The sequence below is a fragment of the Rhinoraja longicauda genome, chromosome 2, assembly GCF_053455715.1.
Source record: "Rhinoraja longicauda isolate Sanriku21f chromosome 2, sRhiLon1.1, whole genome shotgun sequence".
NCBI classification, from domain to species: Eukaryota; Metazoa; Chordata; class Chondrichthyes; order Rajiformes; family Arhynchobatidae; genus Rhinoraja; species Rhinoraja longicauda.
Window position 1 is genome coordinate 39620528 of NC_135954.1, and position 20133 is coordinate 39640660.

Here is a 20133-nt window from a genome sequence, read left to right on the forward strand (position 1 = left end):
GAGCCCACATATGGAGTTCAGTTTTTGTCACCCTGTTATTGGAAAGATGTTGTTACTTGGTAAGGGTACAGGGAAGATTTATGAGGATGTTGAGGACTGGAGGGCCTGTGCTACAGGGAGAGGTTGAGAAGGCTAGGGCTTCATTCCTTGGAGCACAGGAGGATGATGGGTGATATTATAGAGGTGTATAAGATCATGAGAGGAATAGAGGTAAATGCACAGAATCAAAAACCAGAGGACACAAGTTTGAGGTGAGGGGGGTAAAGATTTAATAGGAACCTGACGCACAACTTTTTATTTTACACAAAGGGTGGTAGGTATATAGAACGAGCTGCTGGAGGAGGTAGTTGAGGCAGGTACAATCTCACAATGTTTCATAAACATTTGGACAAGTACATAGATGGGATAGATTTAAAGGGATATGGGCCAATTCCAGGCAGGCAGGACTAGTGTAGTTTGGGCATGTTGGTTGGCATGGTCTAGTTAGGCCGAAGGGCCTGCTTCCACGCTGTAATTTTGTGATATCCAAAATCAATGGTTTTTAGTGCATTAATGGATGGCTGGTGTGCCTGTAGGAAACTGTCAGCTAGCCATATTGTGGTTGCAGTGTCTTATACTCCTTGCTACTATAGAGTCAGGAATGTACTTGCCGGTCAGCTGCAAGCATGTCTGACCTCTTTGTCCCTGGATACGTCCAAGGGCATGCCACAAGTTGCTGAGTCAAAGGGTTGGATCTAATTTGTATTCAGCCTGTCACCTTCATTGTTACTGGACAGAGTTGACAGATCTATCCCTATTTATTTGAATAAGGTCACCAATTTTATTTTAAAAAGATAAGTTCAGGTGAGGGTATTGATCACTATTTCAAAGTATTATCAGCTGTTTCACGTGCTTTGTTCGAAGATAGACACAAAATGCTGGAGTAACTCAGCGGGACAGGCAGCATCGCTGGTGAGAAGGAATGGGTGACGTTTCGGGTCGAGACCTTTCCTCAGACTGTAGGAGGGTCTCAACCCGAAACATCACCCATTCCTTCTCTCCAGTGATGCCGCCTGTTCTGCTGAGTTACTCCAGCATTTTGTCTATCTTCGATTCAAAGCAGTGTCTGCAGTTCTTTCCTACACATCATGTGTTTTGGTTGCAAGTTTCACGTATGGAATCCTGCAACCTAGTCACTGGCCCATTGGATCTTCAGGAACAGGTGCAGCACAGAGGACATAAGTTAGGAAGGGGGGACGTACAATGAGATCTGGGTGTCCTAGTGCATCAGTCACTGAAAGGAAGCATGCAGGTACAGCAGGCAGTGAAGAAAGCCAATGGAATGTTGGCCTTCATAAGAGGAGTTGAGTATAGGAGCAAAGAGGTCCTTCTGCAGTTGTACAGGGCCCTAGTGAGACCGCACCTGGAGTACTGTGTGCAGTTTTGGTCTCCAAATTTGAGGAAGGATATTCTTGCTATTGAGGGCGTGCAGCGTAGGTTTACTAGGTTAATTCCCGGAATGGCGGGACTGTCATATGTTGAAAGACTGGAGCGACTAGACTTGTATACACTGGAATTTAGAAGGATGAGAGGGGATCTTATCGAAACATATAAGATTATTAAGGGGTTGGACACGTTAGAGGCAGGAAACATGTTCCCAATGTTGGGGGAGTCCAGAACCAGGGGCCACAGTTTAAGAATAAGGGGTAGGCCATTTAGAACGGAGATGAGGAAAAACTTTTTCAGTCACGGAGTTGTAAATCTGTGGAATTCTCTGCCTCAGAAGGCAGTGGAGGCCAGTTCTCGGAATGCATTCAAGAGAGAGCTAGATAGAGCTCTTAAGGATAGCGGAGTCAGGGGGTATGGGGAGAAGGCAGGAACGGGGTACTGATTGAGAATGATCAGCCATGATCACATTGAATGGTGGTGCTGGCTCGAAGGGCCGAATGGCCTACTCCTGCACCTATTGTCTATTGACATTAGGAGTCATGCAGTCACAAATATTTAATTAACTGTGGAGCTAGTATGGATGATGCGGGCTAGGATCAGCACAATCCAATCAATTACCATCTCAATGAAATGATGACTAATCCATGCTTATAAAATGGATGGACATTTGGGAGTCCAAATCACAAACAGTTGTCAAACTAATGCCTTCATTTTGAAGCTTAAGACATTCAATTAAAAAGAGCACTGAAGCCCAGAAATAATCTCACTGAATGACAGTCATCTTGAGGTGTCCCCTCCAAATGAAGCTCGGAAATAATCTCATCGAATGGCAAAGTCATCTTGAGGGGTCTTCTGACCTACTTGTTTTGCAATATTTTGATATTCGTATGTTTTAAAAAAAGCTGCAGTGGACAATCCCCTAATTCAACTGTCCGAGTTCGCTGCAGCACAGATAAATAGATTTATATGACAAAATAGTTTGAATATAATTGTGTTCCCTTTCAGTAATTTGTCAATTTTATTAAACTGATGCCTTAGGATCATCAGCAATGTCTTCTACAAGATGCAGACTTTAGCTATATTTAATGTCCATCCCTAATTTTCCTTGAATTGAACAGCTTGTTTAATTAGTGTGCGGCCCTGCAGATTCCAACTTAACCTGGATACTACACGGCATAACCATCGGAGAATAGCCCACCTTCAACAGGCTGAAATTGTCCAGAAATTGAACTGGGACAATCATGGTAATATGATCGCTATTTAAACAAGTCGCATATCTCCTTACTTTCCAAAAGCTTTGGACTTTAGCTTATTGTCATGTGAACCCAGGTACAGTGAAAAGCTTTTGTTGTGTACTAACCAGTCAGTGGAAAGACAATACATGATTATAATTGATCAATTTGTACAAATACATGATAAAGGGAATAGCGTGAATAACGCTCTTCCAACTTGTACAACACACAAGTCAGGAGACTCAAAGACTAATAACCTCTTTCCCCCCATGGAATACAACTCCAGCAGCGCTCAAGAAAGTCAACATCGTCCAGGACAAGGCAGCTGTTTGATCGGCACCCAGTCCACAGAGAAACATTCACTCCCTCTGTTATCAGTGCAGACAGATGGAAAGTATTCCATCACACTCCTGTTTTGTGCCTTGTACACGGTGGAATCGTCGTGGAGTGTCATGAGATGAGTCGCTCGGCATTGGATATCTTGCTTCTGTCCTGTTCTTGTAGCTCTATTATTTCTGGACAGAGGCAATGTAACCCATCCCACCCTTCCCCCTCACAATATTGATGGTGAGACATGACGATGAGAATGCCATTGGGACTTTGTGGGAAGGCAGTGATACTCGCCTTGGAGATGGTAAATGCCTAACACATTTGTGTCACAAAAGCTATTTGCCACTTACTAGCCTAGACCTAAATGTTGCTCAGACTGCTTTATTAGCTGAAGGGTCACAAATGGAATTCAACACTGCAATCATGACAAATGGGCATCCCTACTTTAATTAATTGAAGCTATCGATGAAGCAACTTAACATATTTGGGCTAAGGACGATAGCCTGAGGAAATGAAGCAGTGATGGTAGAAAACTGACAACCACATGACCATATGTCATTGCCTTAGGTATGACTCCAACCACTGGACTATTTTCCCCTTGGTAAAACTAAAGTAAATGGGCGTCCAAACACTCTGACACCATTCTTGGTCAGTGAAATTACTTGCTAAGGTTACACCCCAAACGTGTGGCCTGTCCCACCAAAGACGACACAGCCAGTATGTGAGTGGACCACCATTATGTTTGGTGTTGGAATAATGTGTGGAACACGATTGCTGATTGTATCTATGTATGGTACATCTGATCTGTTTGAATAGCATGAAGTACAAAGCTTTTCACTGTACCTCGCTACATGTGACAATAATAAACCCAAACCCAAAAAGGTTGTCACAGTGGCACAGTTTAATGGAGCCGCTGCCACACTGCTCCAGCAATCCATGTTCAATCCTGACTCCTGGATTTTGTGGAGTCTGTGTGAAGTTTGTATGTTCTCTCTAGTGTATCCTCATATGAACCTCCTTCACCTCAAAGACACGTGGGATGGTAGTTACATTGCTTCTAGTGTGTGAGGAGTAGAAACCATCTGATGGGAATGTGGGGAGAATTTTTTATTAATGGTTTAGGGTAGGATTGGTGTAAAATGGTGGCTGATGGTCGGTGCAGACTTGGTGGGCTGAAAGTCCTGTCACCCTGTTACATCTCTCTATAACTATTTGTGTTTTCATCCTTTTAACATGGAAGAGGCTGTGGGGAAGTTTAGAAACTACTTCAAGCAAACCCTGACAGCTTGCTGCAGTTCAAGGTAATGAAAGCACACATCACTTTTGTGGTGTGGTGGATGGGTGCTGTTTAAGCAAACTGCTTTATCCTATTGGGTATCAGTTTAAAATCTACTGCTGCAGTTACAGCCAACAGAGCAAGTAGAAAGTCTTCTATCACTCTCCTGCCTTGAGCCTTTCTAATAGGAAGGCTTTAAACAGAGCCAGGCAGTGAAGCATTCACTGACAGTACAGTGCAGTATACAGACAGTACAGAATACTCATCCTCCGACTTGTTCTTGGAGTCTTGTGCCAGTGGCTATAGATAATATATTAAGTTTAAAGTCAACGTTTGGGTGAACAGAACACCAGGTTTTTACAGTGTCTCATAGTTTAGTTAAGTGACTGACTGGACCGAAGAGTGGTTGACATAAAAAACAATACATATAGACACAAAGAAATTGGCTTTGCACTGACTGGTGGTCAACAAAGGACATTTTATTTCATCCTTTGCCCAATCTATTTTAAAGCTCACTTGCTGCACAGTCACATTTTTCTTTTAAACAGACTTACCTTCTTTCTTTTCCGCTAGGTTTCCAACCAGATTCCTCTGTTGATAAATTAAATCACATTCAGCTCTTGTCCACTAAAATCATGTTCAATTTAAAAATTGGTATCGGGTAACATATTCAGGTTTCATTATAAAGAATGGCCAAAATATTGAAAACCTGTACAAGGCTGCTTACTTATTCCAGGTATACTTTCAATGGGAATTTGGCGCACCCCTTCTTTAAAGCAGGAGAGTCCTGGGTACACCTTTCGGATCTGTGCTTGTTTTCTTTCTATCAACTTTTTAATGATCTTAAGGAAAAGGAAAGTATGCAATAATTAGGGATAAAAAAGAAAACAAAAACAAATTCTTCAATCACTGTGCTACACAGAACAGATTAAGGAAAACATTCAACAGTCATAAAATAAAAAGAAACTGCTGACAATATCAGAAGGTCCACAGGATAATATCAGCAGGTACAGATAGGGCCCTAGTGAGACCGCACCTGGAGTACTGTGTGCAGTTTTGGTCTCCAAATTTGAGGAAGGATATTCTTGCTATTGAGGGCATGCAGCATAGGTTTACTAGGTTAATTCCCGGAATGGCGGGACTGTCATATGTTGACAGACTGGAGCGACTAGGCTTGTATACACTGGAATTTAGAAGGATGAGAGGGGATCTTATCGAAACATATAAGATTATTAAGGGGTTGGACATGCTAGAGGCAAGAAACATGTTCCCAATGTTGGGGGAGTCCAGAACAAGGGGCCACAGTTTAAGAATAAGAAGTAGGCCATTTAGAACGGAGATGAGGAAAAACTTTTTCAGTCAGAGAGCTGTGGATCTGTGGAATTCTCTGCCTCAAAAGGCAGTGGAGGCCAATTCTCTGAATGCATTCAAGAGAGAGCTAGATAGAGCTCTTAAGGATAGCGGAGTTAGGGGGTATGGGGAGAAAGCAGGAATGGGGTGCTGATTGAGAATGATCAGCCATGATCACATTGAATGGCAGTGCTGGCTTGAAGGACCGAATGGCCTACTCCTGCACCTATAGTCTATTGTCTATTGATTCTGTAAGTATGAAAGTCAAGCCAATGCGATGGGTGCTGTATTTTTTTGGAATACATGCTAAATTGGGGGGTGGCATAGGAAAATGATAGGAAAAGAGACAATAAGAAATACTAGTCACCAAGAGGAAAGTAAATGTTTGTCAAGACACAGGAACTGCAGATGCTGGAGTCTTGAATAAAACAAAGTTTTGGCGAAACTCAGCAGGTCAGGCAGTTTTTTGGGGTCAGCACCCTTTTTCAGACTAAGTGATCGAATTGTTTTGGCCACGATTCAAACTGCAGGGAAATGCCAAAGATATCTGACAATGTCTCGGTGCTGGTGGAATATAGTCAAGAATATTACTGGGGGTGGAGGTAGGGAACGTCATTGGTGTGAAAGTGAAGGATTTAGAAACAAAAAGTCAGACATACATGATTAAGATCTCTGAAGGGAACACCTTTTTGAGAACAAAGGATATTTCAGAAGCCGCAGGAGACGGGGTCTATGGGAAGATGAGATAGAAACTGGACAAAAAGGAATCAGTGCCTTTACAGGGAAAAAATAATATTGTATTGGGTACATAGAACGGTGGTTCATACAACATTATTGGGAAATATAGTCCGTCAGTCACCTGCATTTAAACATTTTTGGTCAAAGAATCTAATACAAAAAAAAGCAATATTTGTTATTCCGACTTGAATTTAATCCAATGAATATTACACTTCCCCTAGTACAGCAATACTAATTAGAACTAATTTCATTTTTTGCATAAATACAGTTTCATATCCTGGAAGTAAACTTGACAGCTTGACTTCCAACCTTAGGCACAGTTGAGGAAATGGTAGAAAATAAAACATCAGCACAGTAAAGCAAGCATTCACCTCTTTCTGCTTCTTTATGATCACAGAGAATTCAGTGTATGGGATCCGTGGATTGAGCTCACACCCCATCAGAGTCGCTCCTTCATAGTCCTTAATGTATCCAACATACCTCACCTTTGGAACTTTTATATCCTTTGAGAATCCCTGAAAGAATACAGAATCTCTTTTTTGTTTCTCTTTTTGCATTTTACGTTTGAAGTTAAATATAAAATAAATTCCCAAAAGCCCTTTTGCATTCAATGCACAAAGTTATTTAGAAAATGAATTCTCAAAAACAAAATCACATTTAATAGTTTAACCTTTCCTTGAGCGTATACCCATCAACACATTCTGTAAATTATTTACAGGAAAGACCAGTTGCTCAGATACAAAATAATTAAATTGGTTGGACTTTAGTTGCAGTTATTTAATTGATAAGTATCATTTACAAAATGTAACCAGACAGTAAGATTTACCTGTCCTAAACAATTAGAGGATATCAAAGGTATTTATTCACAAATGCTGGAGTAACTCAGCAGGTCAGGCAGCATCTCAGGAGAGAAGGGTGACGTTTCGGGTCGAGACCCTTCTTCAGTCTGAAGAAGGGTCTCGACCCGAAACGTCACCCATTCCTTCTCTCCTGAGAATTTTGCAAGCTGCCATTTGCCTCATTCATAAGTGGTGATTAACAATGATGCCCAGTGAAGCACATGCAGCCTGCAACAGTTAATCAGCAGGTCCATTTTTTAAAATAAAAATAGCCCATTGAATATAATGAAAGTGCAGCATATTTAGTTTTGAGAATCACACTGAAAGTAGAAAGTAAATTTCTCTTCAGTCAATACCACATGATTAATAATGGAAAAGCAAATTCCTGCAGATTTTGTAAATCTAGATAGAAACAAATACACCTAGAAAAAACTCAGACAGCATCTGTGGGAGAAAAAGGTGCTAACATTTCAAGTTCTGGCTAACTTAATGTTCATTCTAATGCTGCCTGACCCACTGGATATTTCAGTAATTTCCTGTTTTTCTAACAGAATCACAATCAATTGTTATACAAAGCAGTGAAGCTTTAATCGGTATTGACTTTTGGTACTAAATACATTAATGTATAATCTGAGTGCAGACTGGTGTCACACAAGGCTGCTTCATTGTCCCAATACTTTGCTCAATCTTGCTTAATGCACTGCTGCACCTCACCTCCAACAAGCTTCCTGATTAAATGGAGCTACTCTACAGAACCCCGAGATGTTCCAATCCAGAACCAACATCATCCCAACTCCAGTCATCAAGCTACTTACTGTATGTAGACAATCTTTGCATGTGCATGTTTGCAGGCTGAGATCCAAGTTAACGAAGCATACAAGAAGATGGGCCTCATGGTTTACATCCAAACAACACAGATTCTCCACCGACCTACCTCTGCTACCCTCCAGCATTAGAAGTTCATGACAAGAATCTGGAAAATGTGAACCATTTCTCATAGCTCAGGAATCAGCTCTCAATAAATGCAGGCATCGATAATCAAATCCATCACTATGCTAGCCTTTGGTTTAAAAAAAAATCATCTCAGCAAACTTAAAATCAACAAAAAAACGAATTATCTATCAAACAGCAGTGATTCCTCCCTCCTCCATGTTTCTGGATCATGCAATAACTAAAGCAGGAACCTCAAAGTACTGGGGAGCCACCACTTCTACAGGCAGATATGAACTAATGTCAATATCCTCTCCCACATCAACATTACCAGCACCAAGGCTGTGAGCTACATCAGGTGGACTACATTATTCATATGCCTGGCACCTTGCTCTCGAAATGGACACTCATTTCTGAGCTCCATCACGGCAAGAGATTACCAAGTAGATAGAGAAATTGGGTTAAGGATTTTTTCAAATCCTTCTTGAACAAAATTGTCGCAAAGCCAGCAAACTTTGGGACTCCCTGACTGTGACTGCACAAAATGAGAACATATTTGAGATTGAATGGAGCAATCAAAAGTCCAGTGAAAATGGCTGATGGTGTGAACCAGTTCCCAAGCTACACACATGCCCTTCCCGTCAGCAATTCCTGGCCAAGTGTGGCAGAGTCTACTATTCCAAAATGGCCTTGTCAGACCCTACAGAATTGGAGAGGAAGCAAGTTATCCTGCACGGTGGCACAGTGGTAGAGTTGCTGCCTTGCAGCACCAGACACCCAGGTTTGATCCTGACTATGGTGCTGCCTGTACGGAGTTGGTACGTTCTCCCTGTGACCACATAGATTTTCCTGGGTGCTCTGGTTTCCTTCCACACTCCAAACATTATACAGGTTTGTAGGTTGACACAAAATGCTGGAGTAACTCAGCGGGACAGGCAGCATCTCTGGAGAGAAGGAATGGGTGACGTTTCGGGTCGAGACCCTTCTTCAGATTTGTAGGTTTGTAGGTTAATTGGCTTTGGTAAAGATTGTAAATTGTCCCTAGTGTGTAGGAGAGTGTTAGTGTACGGGGATGGTAAAGTGGTATTGAGATCAGCCATGATTATCCTGAATGGCAAAGCTGGCTCAAAGGGCCAGATGAACGAATTCTGCTCCAAGTTGCTGCGTTTCATCTTCCCCTTCAGTCTCTTAAGATGTCAGGCTACTTGTCTGTCTTAACAACCAGAAATGTATTAAGTTTGGAAAGACCAAAGCTGTTGCTTTTCGTGCCAATCACAAACTCTGCTCCTGGGATACTGAGTTCATCTCTCTCTCTGGCAAATGTCAGTATTGATCGCACTCTTCGTCGTTCATGTCATGTCGGAGGTTAACCTTGGAATACATTTCCACATCACTTGACTGGCATGACTTGCTTTACTCTATGACCTTGAAGCCAAACAAACAGCTGGTGTCCTCGCCTACATTATTCCATTCACCAATCACAGTTAAGCAAGATTCTATTTTATGGTGATAATAACCTACCCTCATATTCTCTTTTCCACTTCAGTGTCTATGTCAATTTAAAAGTTATTTTTCTTGATTTGAATTCCCTCTGTGCTCTCAAGGCCTCATCTCTCTAACATCCTCCAACCACCAAAGTATTTGTGTTGCTCCAATACAGGTGTCATGATCGTCTCTAACTGTAATGGTTTTACTGTTGGACAAGGCCCATGACCTGGAATTGCCTTCTTTCATCTCTCAGAGGACACGGAGTCACTTCTTCACCGGAACCTTTTTGCCTAACCTTGTGGTTATCTAGCCTCATAATTTTCTTTCTACTTTAGTGCCAGCCTTTACTTCATAATGCTCCTCTAAACCATATAGAGGCATTTTGCTATGTTATATGAATGGCACCTTGTGATTTGCGGTTTCTGTTCATCGAAATAGCTGCACTGATACGACATGTTACTTTATATTTCTGAATGGTAATCATACAAAATGCTGGATGTTAATTCCTGGCATGGCCCAAGTGGTCCAAAGGCAGAACACCAAAACCTGTTGTCATTGGAAGACCGGGGTCATTTTGACAGCCCGACCACCTGACCATGTTCGTGACAGGTGAAATATTCCACATGGGAACTTCATTCCACTAAACTACCAAAAAACTACTAAACTACCAAAATATTGTGAGACATGAATCTTAATCAGTAATTTGACAGGTACAGCCACATTAATTAAAAACGTGGGAAGTTGGCATGTTAGTGGATCGGTGTTTGAGGGGGCATGGGAAAGATTCCTAATCTACAATATTTCAGTGGAACTCGGGAATAGCATGTCTGCTCTCCTGGCCCAACAGTAATGATTTCACATGCATTAGCAGGATCCCACTTGCTTTTAGGGTTAAGACCCGAGAAAGAATCCAAGCAAGAAACAGATGTTAAGTTCACCTCAGTTACACAGTTTCATTAAATTTGCTGAGAATGTTTCACTTCATAACTTACATGAGACATTGATATGCAATTGTCATTTTAATTAATGATATTGCAAAATACATATGAGAAAGTCTGGGAACTGCACTAACTGCATGAAAATCTATTAAAAAAAATTATGAAACCTGCAATTTAGGTTTTGCATCGGTGATCACTGAAGATTTGTAGTACACAGTACTTCCAAGATCCCCTAAGAATATAAAGACCACAAAGGTACCTACCTGTTTTTTGAAATAGCCAATTGCATATTCATCTGCGTAAGTGAGAAAGTTTAAAATGTTATGTTTGATGTGATATTCCTTGAGGTGATTCATTAGATGGGTCCCATAACCCTGCAGAAACAAATATTTGACCATTTGGTAAGGAACTACATTCTATCCTTGAGGTGACATTAATAATTTATTTATTTAAACATTAATTGACATTTCCATTGAACTTCCTGTGCACTGAAACACAACTCATAGTTACATAGAAACATGGAACATAGAAAATAGGTGCAGGAGTAGACCATTCGGCCCTTCAAGCCAGAACCGCCATTCAATATGATCATGGTTGATCATCTCAAATCAGTACCCCGTACCTGTTTTTTCCCCCATATCCCTCGATTCCTTTAGCCCCAAGAGCTAAATCTAACTCTCTCTTGAAAACATCCAGTGAATTGGCCTCCACTGCCTTCTGTGGCAGAGAATTCCAGATTCACAACTCTGGGTGAAAATGTTTTTCCTCATCTCAGTCCTAAATGGTCTACCCCTTATTCTTAAACTGTGACCCCTGGTTCTGGACTCCCCCAACATCGGGAATATTTTTCCTGCATCTAGCCTGTTCAATCCATTAAGAATTTAATGTTTCCATAAGATCCCCTCTCATCCTTCTAAATTCCAGTGAATACAAGCCCAGTCGATCCATTCTTTCATCATGTCAGTCCCGCCATCCTGGGAATTAACCTGGTGAACCTACGCTGCACTCTCTCAATAGCAATAATGTCCGTCCTCAAATTAGGAGACCAAAATTGCACACAATACTCCAGATGCAGTCTCATCAGGGCCCTGTACAACTGCAGTAGGACCTCCTTGCTCCGAAACTCAAATCCTCTCTCAATGAAGGCCAACATGCCATTAGCTTTCATTGCCTGCTGTACCTGCATGCTTACTTCCACTGACTGATGTAAAAGCACACCCAGGTCTCGTTGCACCTCCCCTTTTCCTAATCTGACACCATTCAGACAATGTGTAGGAAAGAACTACAGATGCTGGTTTAAATCGAAGGTAGACACAAAATGCTGGACCCTTCTTAAGGGTCTCAACCCTGAAACGTCACCCATTCCTTCTCTCCAGAGATGCTGCCTGACTCACTTCAGATAATAATCTGCCTTCCTGTTCTTGCCACCAAAGTGGATAACCTCACATTTATCTACATTATACTGCATCTGCCCACTCACTCAACCTATCCACCCTGCAGCCTCATAGCATCCTCATTGCAGCTCACACTGCCACCCAGCTTTGTTTCATCTGCAAACTTGGAGATGTCACATTTAATTCCCTCGTCTAAATCGTTAATATGTATTATAAATAACTGGGGTCCCAGCACTGGGCCTTGTGGCACCCCATTAATCATTGCCTGCCATTCTCTTTACAACAGAAATAATTTAATATTTCCATATTTCAATTTTAAAGATGCCTATCAAGGTTCGGTCAGTGAAGAATGTGGCTCATGAATTTGATGTTGCATAATTACAGTGGTCTGCACCCCTGTTTGCAGCACCACTGATTGCTCAGTTTGTAACGTCAGATCTTGACCCAACCATTCAAGTAAGGTCCAATTTCTGGTCTCTGCAAAATGAGCTGATTGCATCTTTAGTGGCATGAGAGAGTACGCTTGTCTCACCACTCTTTGTCTTGAATGGGAGTGGGTGGACTGGGGCAGATTATCCTTGCTTCTTGCTTTCAAATACTTACTAATGGCCCCTTCTGGAAAGTTTATATGTTGATTGAAGGCAAATTATTGATCCGATTCCCCCTATTCCTTATGACCTTATGATTGGAAAATGGTTCCACGACAGGACGCAGGGAAGGTAAAGAGGGCAGGTATTCTAATTGTCAAAATATGACTACTGTGCTTGTGCAAGGTCTGTGTTGGGACCACATCTGTCTATTGTACTATGAAGAGATGTTACTAACTTAAATTAATAGCCAAACCCATGCCAATCGGATTTCAATGCATGCATACGAGTGGACATCTTTTTAGATTTAAAACTATATTACCAAGAGGAAGGTGGCATGGGCTCAAAGAGTCAACTGACCTTTTATACTGCAACAAATCTGTGGGCATTGATTTAAAAAAAGCATGAATTGTATGATCAAAACACAAAGTGCTGGAGGAACTCAGTGGGTAAAGGAGCATCTGTGGAGGGAATGGACAAACAAGGTTTCAGGTCAGAAGCCTTCTTCAGACATGGAATAGTTGGGGATGGGGGGAAGCTGGAAAAGAGAGATGGGGCAGACAAAGTCTGACAATTGATTGATGGATACAGGTGAGGAGGGATTGATTGGCAAATGAGTGAAATAAGAGACAAAGGCTAGAGGTCAAAAGGAGGAGAAAAAAGGGCATTAGCTAAGGAGAGGAGCAAAATGTATAGCTGGAGGGAGGGGTTTGGGTGGAAAGGGACAGAGGGGAGGGGAAAGAGGGGGGTAAAAGGGAAATTGGGTATGGGAGATCAGTTTACAATGAAGGGAACTTCCCTTTTCAAGGTTCGTCAGTGAAGAATGGGGCTCATGAATTTGATGTTGCATAATTACAGTGGTCTGCACCCTTGGTTGCTCAGTTTGTAACGTCAGATCTTGACCCAACCATTCAAGCAAGGTCCAATTTCTGGTCTCATGCTGGGTGACTGGGGTTGGGGGATGGTGGGAGCAGCATGGGAAAGGTAGGGGATTGTGGGGTTATTACTTGAAATTGGAGAATTCAATTGGAGAATTCTGTTGGTTTGCAAGCTAGCTAAGTAAAATATGAGGTACTGTTTCTCCAATTTGCATGTGACTTCACTGTCCATTGCCAGAGCAAGGCCACAATCAAACTGGAATTATATAGTCCCAGATCTCGACTATTTTAAAATATTTTAGACAGAAGAGACCATTTATTTTAATTTTTTGTTCATTGATAAACAAAATAGTTATTTTTAATATTCATACCTACCTTAACTTGTTCATTTGAGGTTACAGCACAGAACACAATCTCTGTAAAACCCTGTGTTGCAAACATCCGGAAACAGATACCACCAATCACACGACCATCCTTGATCAAAGCAAGGGTCTTGTGTTTCCTGCAAACATATAACCAAATAATGTCGGAATTAAACATCAGTCAACTCAATCGTTTTACAGCCTTTATGATTTGCCAATATTCCTCACAGCAAGTGATCAAGTTGCAAGGCTTTTTTTTTTCTCTGTTCTGATACTTATTTCTGAAGATCCAGATGCTGATCAGACAAAAGTAAAGTGTTAGTTTCAGGGATAGCCATGAACACCCCGGTACCTCTCACCCTGGCCAACTCCCTCCCTCCCCCAGCATCAATAGAACAACACAGCCTCCTCCCTCCCCACAAATCTTTTCTCCAAACCATCTAGTCCTTTCTGCCCACCCTACAATCTTCTACCTTGATCACCAAATTCTTCTCCACCCTCTGAGTATCCCCTCTGATCATCTCCCTCCCCAATCCCATCTTTCATTCACCTTTTCGACTTCTTCCCTTCAACATTCTGGCCACTATCCCCCCCCCCCCTGCAATTTTCTCCTCACACGAACGCTTCACTGCACAATGGTGAGTAGAGTTAGAGGAAAAGCTTAAGGCGAGGTTTGTGTGTGACTGTGGGTGCACTGCTGGGAATTGCCAGTCCTAACACACACACTTTGGGCATTTGTGCACAGAATAAAAACTAAACCTTGCTTCAATGCTCTAAATGGGCATTGGACTATTACTCACTCACCGCATTCGCAACAGTTAGCATCAGTTGTAAGCCATGGAGAAAACTGGAACTCACGGGTCAAAGACAAGCCGGGTGATGTATTCCTTCGGCATCCTTGGTAACTGATGGGAAAACACATTCTGCAGTCCTACTAGCCACATCATCATTTTTTTGTTTGGTTTTTGGGTCAGAGAGTTTCCTACAACATGGAACTCGATAACACCTCTTCTTTCTTCAAGCCTTGCCGCCTCATCTCTGGCTGCGTGTGCAGATAGCAAGCTGGTCTTGTGAAGGACAGAACACTAGTTACGATACATTACAATCTAATAAAAGTCAATTTTTTACTTCAGTAAAATAGAGCATCACTTCACTAGATCATATAGAACAAAAGCAAAGTCATAACTAAATTAGAAATTATATTTTTATTATGGCATATACAGGCCAAAATCTCAAGCTTAAAACGACATAATTATCAACCTGTTCTGCTATCTTCGGAATCCTTGGACATATAAATGAAGGACCCCATGTACTCCTCAGTACTCCTTAGGGTCCATCATTCTTTGTTTATATCCTACCCTTATTAGTCCTCCCAAAATACATCAACTTACATTTTTTTCAGGATTAAATTCCTTCAGCCATGTCTCTGGCCATCCTACAATTCATGATGTAGTCACTTTTTTGAAAAATTCAATCGATTAATCATTTTATGAATACTGACAGAGAAGGTTAAAAGGGAAATTGACATAAATATTTTCTTTTAAATAAACTGACTTAACAAAATAACAACGTAGTGATGATGAACTACAGGTCATGCAGCTCCCAGCAAGAATTCATACAAATAGGTTGAGACGCACGTACCTCTGGACCTAACATAGCAGCTGGATCTGTGATAGTTGACATTACTTCATTCACCAGCTCCAGAGGGATATCCCCCAAAACTCTTAGTCTTTTTGCATCATCCATATTATAAGATTCTGTCATTTTTCTCTTTTCTCCTTTTGAAAAAAAGTCAATTTGGTCAGAAATTCTATTGATCTTAATAGAAAACCCAGAAATATTTTTCCAATAAATGATAAATATAATCAAGGTAACAAATTACCAGAACATTAATTCCGAAATTTGGAGATCGGGGAGGGAGGGTTGGATAAATATTTCACCCTCTTTTACAATGGTATGAATGTTAATTTTCTACCCACTGATGGACTGTAGAGATAAAATGGGAGCAGGTGCTCCATCCCTAGACCTCTGCAAACACCACTTTATGTCAACCAGTAGAAAGCACAAAATGACAATTCAAAAGAAAGAAAAGGTTTTTCCCCAGTAATTCCTCTTGTCGAAACAGCCAATATTGTAAAATTAAATGCTAAATATAAATCAGATCTACATATGCCAATGTTGTTATTTATCCAACCTTACAAGAGTACAGTGAATTCAAAGCCTAGATATGCAAGAGACTGGGAAATAATGGAAGACACTAATTAGGCAATCTCTTCCAATACTTCTTTCTTGACAGCTGAATATATAACTAAGTAGATAACCCATTCACAGGTTTAGAGTTGGGTAATGTAACTGAGTTGATCCTCCTTTTACTTATCTACCCTCTTCTGCAATGCAACTACGGTCAGATACACTGTATTGCTAGACTTCCTTGATGGTCTAAAGGAGCATCCTGACCCGAAACATTGTCTATCCATGTTCTCCAGAGATGCTGCCTGACCTGCAGAGTTACTTCAGCATATTGGGGTTTTTTTGTAAACCAACATCTGCAGTTCCTTGTCTCAATGAAAAAATACTATCAGCCAGGATTAATGGTACTGGTGTCAAAGGCTGAATCCGTTTTTAATTCATGAAAATGTTACCCAAGTGGAAGCCAGAGAATAGTCATGTTGTTAGCTGCTAGTAATAAAAATGGGTTTGATGAGTTACACACAAAGCACAAATTATTGGTAGAATAATCTTTACTGGCAGACTCCTAGCAATGTGAATACAAAATGCTCAAACAGTACTCCATGGTAATTTGTACAAAATATTGAAGTCGGTTTTCAAAAGACTGTCTTACCGAACATTTGCTCAGAGCCAGAAGTCATTTTCTTCCTCCAGATAGGACTTAAATTTCCACAGTTGGTTTGATCAATGCTGCCAGAAGCTGGGTTTGATCCGTACCCAAATGTCTTGGTGGTTGCAACCATGGGAGCAACTACAATTTCAAACACATGAAAAGCTAACATAATTAAATAATGGATGTTTTGATGATTCTCACTCATGTTTAGTACAATAATCTGCTCAGAACTTGTATAACTTTTATAACTTATCTGTGTTTGTCATAAAACTAGAAAAGTACAGAGAGGGGTAAAGAGGACATAAGGCATATTTACCTTCATTAGTCGGGGCATTGAGTATAAATGTCAGGAAGTCATGTTGCAGTCGAATTAAACTTTGGTTAGGCCACATTTGGAGTGTCGTATGTAGTCTGGTCACGGCATTACAGGAAGGATATGGAAACTATGGAGAGGGTTCAGAAGAGGTTCACCAGGATGTTGCCTGGATTATAAAGTATTAGCAAAAAGGAAAGGTTGGACAGACGGATTATTTTCTTTGCAGCATCAGAGGCCAAGGGGAGACTTTTAGAAATACATAAAATTATGGGAGGCATAGATAAGGTACTTTTCCCATGATGGAAAGATTAAAAGTAGATTTACAAAGCCAATGCTTTTTTTTAATTTTAAATCACACACAATGAAAATGGTGGGTGCCTGACATATGCTGCCAGGGGAGGTGGTGGAATCAGATAGCAACATTTAACTGGCACTTACACAGTCACGTGAACATGCAGGGAGTGGAGGGATATGGACGATGTGCAGACAGATGGGATTTGTTTAAACTGGCAACATCATAATCACAGACATAGGACCTGTTCTTGTACTGCACTGTTCTATGCCCTAAAGCAAACAAGATGTACCCGAGCTAAAAACAAACACCCAAAATACTTTACAAAACTTTCTAATTTTCCTTTCCTGTAAATGCTTTCTCATTTTCTAACTTCTGAATTAGTTTTCAAGAACTTTTGACCACCAGTTACCTGGTTGCATTCCTATCTGGATGTTACCAGATGATATCATGTAGTCTGAATCCCATATCGGAGAGTTGTGGCAATATACTTCTTCCTCCAACATAGAAAGGAATCTGTAACATTAAATAATGCAGAGGTACTTCCTTTGTTATAGTATGTTAATATTTATAGATAAATAAATTCCCATTTGACAGTTTGCAATCAATATCCATACCATTTGTTAATCTGACCCTTTCTATTTTTTTCAGTTATTATCTTTGGTGAAAAGGGAAGGTTGATAGATTGTAGACTGCAGATATCTCCACAGATGAAGATACTTCCTTTCTTGATTAACGTGATAAAATAATGATAAATAGTGATAATTTAGACATTTAATTTCATCGTTTTGAAATGAAAGAGGTCTTCCTGGATCCGGTCATTATCACAAACTAAATTACACACCATAAGGGCCTTGGAACAGATGACACATGAATTAGAATTGAAATTAGATGGAAAAGCCTATACAATTAGGGTTTTTTAAAACTTTTAAACTTTAACTTTAAGAGTCCTTAGAATCTGCAATGAGTTATTAGTTATGATAGGAACTCTATAGTTCTGAGTTTTCCAACATCCATGATTATTCTACAGGAGATGTCACATGTCAAGCACAGCATCTGGAAGGCTCTAAAAAGTACCAGCTTTATCTGAATATCTAAATAAAATAACACTTAAAAGAATTCGAGTGGGATTATTTAAATCCCACTTTTACTATATGGCTAAATTTCCACACAAACCTAAATGGTGTCATACCCTGTCAATTTATTCAGCTTGGAGCCAATTTAGAATCAAGGTCAAGCTTCTGTATTTTAAATGATCTTTCAATAAATATGATCAATAGAGACTCAGACTAATGGAAGCACTACTTCCTACTTCTAAGCCTCAAACTTAAAATCCTAATCTTTCTGTTTACATCTATTCTGGCCTCACTCCTCTTGTTATTTCATGTCTTCTTCACTCACTCACCATTGGCAACTGACTTCAGAAAGGCTTTGGACTATACAATTTTTCTGTAACTATACATGTTAATTTGCACTTTATAAATTGTAATGTGGTCATTGCACGCAAGGACAGTATTTATCGCCCACCCTCAATTGCCCTTGACACTGAGCCACATTCTTGAACCACACCAGACCTGCCAATGGCCCTCCCAAAGCAGTAGCCTAACTACTTATCGCCCACTGCTGTAAACAGCCTAAACCACAAACACAATGTTCTGGTTAAGTGCACTTGCTTACACTGATTGAAAGACACAGCATGGAAACAGGCCCTTTGCCCACCCAGTCCACTCCAACCATTGATCACCCATTCACATTAGTTCACATACTAGGGGTAATTTACACACACCAATTTACTTACAAACCCGCAAGTTTTATGGGATGGAGGTGTACTTTTTCTTGACTTCATTCAAGGCAAAACGAGTGTACTTTCTTCTTGATAGTTTTCCTTGTAATCTTGCATTTTTGAATGGCATAAAGAAGCATAAGCCACTCCAAATCCAATTTCTCTGTCAGATTTAAGTTTCTTTAAAAGTTTCCAAATCCATGACTTTTGGACAATGTTTCATTTTCAGCAAAGACTATATTTCAAAGGTACTTCGATGCTATTTGAAGACTTTGGAGTTCTCTAAATCCACAAATGTCAACACAAAATGACTTGTGTTTATAAATCTAGTTCAGTGTTGCAAATGCTATCCTTCATCAGATTGTATACAAACTAGTATTAAGAAGTTTCTTAGCTGAATCATTTAAATGGAACAATTTGCTAAAAGCATGCTTACCATTGATTCTAATTCAAATAGATACAGAAAATTAAATAATCGATAAGGAGGATTTTCAGAAAACAAGACCGAGTAATTTAAAAATACTTACTTTGGAAAATGTGTTAGAATTAATGTTTGTTTCTCTAAAGGTAGCTTATCTTTCTCTTGCCTGGATTTTTCCAGTAACTGCCGCCTCATGACAGTAAAAACAGAGCGAAGCAATATTCTTCCAAAAACCTGGGTGGTTTCATGTCGTGGAAGACTATCACAGAACTGTGGTACATTACAATAACACAGCCATCTGAAAAGAATTAACAGACTCAGTCAAGTTCAGAGAGTATGTACCACATAAAATGTTCACTTTTCCACTCACTAATAGTGAAAGCATAAACCGATTTAAAAATGGTGAAATAGTTAGATATCTTTCCCCAAATTAATTTTTAATACAGATGATTTATAAATTGCTTATAACTAAATGTCGTACTGCTTTCTGCATTTCTGGTGGATAAATGGTAGGCAGATACTGGCATACTGGTCTCAACAATCTCTGTTTTGTACTGTATGCTAGTAATTAACTGAGGGCAGAAGTTCTCTGCTGAAGAAATCTTTGTGGTAAAATACAAGAGTTGCTAGTTGTTGGTGTAGTAGTAGTTGCTAGGTGTGTAAGATTATTTCAGCCTCATCCAGACAAAAGGATTCTCTTTTTAGTTTG

The 20133-nt window shown here is 40.3% G+C and overlaps 1 protein-coding gene across 1 annotated transcript in view; it reads right to left on the reverse strand.

Moving 5' to 3' along the window:
* Positions 1 to 20133, reverse strand: part of kat2b (K(lysine) acetyltransferase 2B) — a 52436-nt gene that overhangs the window by 9897 nt on the left and 22406 nt on the right. Inside the window, exons 6-15 of the mRNA XM_078422295.1 lie at positions 19531 to 19722; positions 17633 to 17736; positions 16613 to 16750; positions 15412 to 15548; positions 14629 to 14837; positions 13784 to 13910; positions 10813 to 10923; positions 6726 to 6869; positions 4994 to 5108; positions 4821 to 4857 (exon numbers count right to left, since the gene is read on the reverse strand). Of these exons, the coding sequence (XP_078278421.1) occupies positions 4821 to 4857; positions 4994 to 5108; positions 6726 to 6869; positions 10813 to 10923; positions 13784 to 13910; positions 14629 to 14837; positions 15412 to 15548; positions 16613 to 16750; positions 17633 to 17736; positions 19531 to 19722 (1314 nt within the window). The remainder of the gene's footprint in view (positions 1 to 4820; positions 4858 to 4993; positions 5109 to 6725; positions 6870 to 10812; positions 10924 to 13783; positions 13911 to 14628; positions 14838 to 15411; positions 15549 to 16612; positions 16751 to 17632; positions 17737 to 19530; positions 19723 to 20133) is intronic.